This window comes from Atta cephalotes (assembly GCF_000143395.1).
Source record: "Atta cephalotes unplaced genomic scaffold scaffold00001, whole genome shotgun sequence".
Lineage (NCBI taxonomy): Eukaryota > Metazoa > Arthropoda > Insecta > Hymenoptera > Formicidae > Atta > Atta cephalotes.
In genome coordinates this window covers 13030662-13033927 of record NW_012130065.1, presented here as the reverse complement: position 1 = coordinate 13033927, position 3266 = coordinate 13030662, and the positions used below count along the sequence as shown (strand labels likewise).

The following is a 3266-nucleotide window of genomic DNA, read 5'->3' as shown; positions in this document are numbered from 1 at the left end:
AATTTCAAGGTTCTCTCAAATAAAGCAAACTTCAAATAGATATACTTTATTTTTGTCATTCATTGCAAAATTTGGTTGCGTAATTCAAGATAAAAAGTCTTGAATAACAGTTAGTGAAGAATAAAAAATCTACACATTAGATAACGAAATTACTGAAACAGCAAACAAATATATACCGTTAAAATAATAAGATAAACATTGAATCTACATTTTTAATACGAATTTCATAACTTTTATAATGGAATAATAAATATAATTTTGTTTATCACTGAAATACAAAAAATATATCATTTTTCTAAATAATAATGTTGATTTTTTTATTTAACACATTGCAGACAAAAAACATTCATAATGAAGTGCTACATTTTATTACTTTGCATCGCAACGTTTCTTCAACATTCCGAAGCACTACATAAAGGATCAACGAATTATGAAGGTTTGTTATAAACCATCATACTATAAAAACAATTGATATATGCTCGAATTAGATCTCAAAGTTAAATAAATAGCACGAATTGAGTTAAAAATTTTACGTTTTCAAAATTTTTCACAATTTGATAAGCATAATCAGCACATTACAAATTTTAAATATGCATAATAAATACATAAAGGATTCTCAACAATATACGCGTCATTCATTGGAGATTTCGATAAAAAAGCAGATTGCTTTGATCATTCAAATCAAATTTATATAAATTTTGTCTTATCATTGAAAGTAACGTACAAAATTCGCTCTTCGTCATTATCGATATCGAATGTCTGAAATTTTTATTCATCGATATTGCTTTGTTGTATAACAGCTATTTATAAGAGCAAATTATCAATATCGATATATCACAAAATTAATTCTGACGAATACAAAATTGTTCATTGATAACGATATTATTATCTAGATTTCTAAATCTTATTCTTCAATATTCCAAGAAATCAAATATCTAAAACTTAATTTGCTATGTTGCTTAATATTATCAACTTTGATTGAATTTTACTTTATCTCTCTTTGCATACACACATATGTATATATCGTAGATAGAATTACAGATAATAAATTACTATATGGAAAGAATAATTTCGCTAAAATATCTAAAAAATTTGGCTAGATATAGATCTGAAAATAATTTTGTTTGGAAATAGCAAATAATTATGGGATTAGGATTTATGTAATATAGTTAGGTGAATACTCAGGAAATTTAACTTTATAAAAATCATCAAAATCATTACATTAAAAAAGGTGATTTTTTTTAAGAATTACGAAACAAAAATAATATTTGATCATGTTAAGAATATATCCTTTTTGTTGATATTGTTTTATTAATCAATAATTTTCTATCAAGTTGGAATCGTTTTTCCCCTTTTCTGAAATTTATTAAATTGTGCCATTTTTAAAATAAGAAATCGATATATCTAAAATCTCTCTTCTAATTATTGTCTCAAATTCTTTTCTCATCATTTTAATATTTTTTAATTAATTTTTATTTGAAACTTCATCTCCGTCTACTATCTGCCTACTCATAATCAATCGATAATATTTCTTGGCAACAAAGCTAAATTTTGATCTCTACTCAGATATGTCCTTCTGGCTAAAGTCTGGCCAAGAAACTCTGCACAAAATCCTGACGGAACAGAAGAACGAGAATCGTGCCAAAAATGTGATCATCTTCATTGGGGACGGTATGGGCCTATCTACTATCACGTCCGGTCGAATCTATGTAGGTCAGCTCAATGGTCAGAGCGGTGAAGAATATCAACTCTCGTTCGAGAAGTTCCCCAACACTGCTCTCGCCAAGGTATAGACATTCAAATTGCCTTCAACCTCGACAGTCTCGCGAGGCGCGACGATATTGGGAAATCCCATCACGTTAAGCCTCTTAATCCCGCATCTTTGATAAGGACGCATTCTATTCTCGACGAAAAAATACGACAAACGCGATGCTCGCATTACAATTAATCCCCGTCGATGTTCTAATTGCTCGCCAAACATGAATGACTGCTTCAGTAAAAAAAAAAACAGCTTTGCAACTGTTGCAAAATTCTTTAATATGATTGATTTATACATTTAGATCCAATGAAGAATAAAGGGCAAGACCAATTACATTAAAGAATTTTACAACAGTTGCAAAGCTCCTGTAAAATGAAGTTCACTCATCAAGTCAAATCAAGTCATTCATTGATTTATATCGTGCCTCTGTATTTATCACGTCACCGGAAATGAAAACATAATATTAACTGCAATATATCAATAATAAAATTTCGTGCTTTGACAATTTTAATTAAAATTGCTGATAATGCATATTCGAAAGATTATGTCCTTAAATCAAATCTCATTATCAGTTATCGAAATTATGTCACATATTAAATACAAATATTTCACAATTTTCATTTATAGACTTACAATGTAGACAAGCAAGTACCAGATTCCGCGGGGACGGCTACTGCTATATTTTCTGGTGTGAAAACCAAATACAGAATGGTTGGATTGGATGCCAGAGCTCAAGTTAGTAAATGCGACGAACAGATCAACGAATTAAGCAAACTGACCACAGTAGCCGATTGGGCGCAGCAATCCGGCAAGGACACTGGTAAGAGCTTCCAAAGATTATAAATCGTTTTTCTCTTAATGCTAAAAAATTTTAATAATAAAAGATTTTAAATTAGCCAAACATTTCAATTTTATATAAATTATTTTTCAAGATTCTCTCATACTATCCGACTCCTTTAAAATTATTTTTAGAGAATTATTTGTGAAGCTTAAAATTATTTATGGAGCTATAAAAAAGCAATTTTAGGCGAGGAAGTTTTTATAATTAAATATTTCGCCTGCATTATAAACAATCACATCGGGAAAGAAATCTCGAGTTAATTATGAATCTAATTAGCTAAGAAAGCTAGTTTAAATCTCGGTCGTGATAATAAAACTGCTATTAATCGCTGAAACTTTGAAACTTTGTTCAATTTCGAGGGAGCATGATCGATAACTCATAACACAGTAAGCTCAAACCTTGGCACAGATTTGCTTTTTAGATTTAAGTATTTCAAATACTTTTTAAAAATCGATCAGAAGAAATCTCTCATGCATCGCCGATTGCTATCGATTAAACTATTGACTAAGCGAATTTTTTTTATACAATGTGACATTGAGATAATAAATCCCTATCAATTTTTTATTATATACTGCTACCTAAACTTACGATCAAATGTAATTATGCGCATATAATCACATATCATTTTTATATATATATATATATATATATATATATATATATATA

The 3266-nt window shown here is 28.9% G+C and overlaps 1 protein-coding gene across 1 annotated transcript in view; it reads left to right on the top strand.

The window, feature by feature from the left end:
- Positions 1-351: 351 nt before the first annotated feature.
- Positions 352-3266, top strand: part of LOC105618836 (alkaline phosphatase 4-like) — a 10899-nt gene continuing 7984 nt past the window's right edge. The window contains exons 1-4 of the mRNA XM_012200374.1: positions 352-436; positions 1567-1787; positions 2387-2579; positions 2787-2794. Coding sequence (XP_012055764.1) covers positions 352-436; positions 1567-1787; positions 2387-2579; positions 2787-2794 — 507 coding nt within the window. The remainder of the gene's footprint in view (positions 437-1566; positions 1788-2386; positions 2580-2786; positions 2795-3266) is intronic.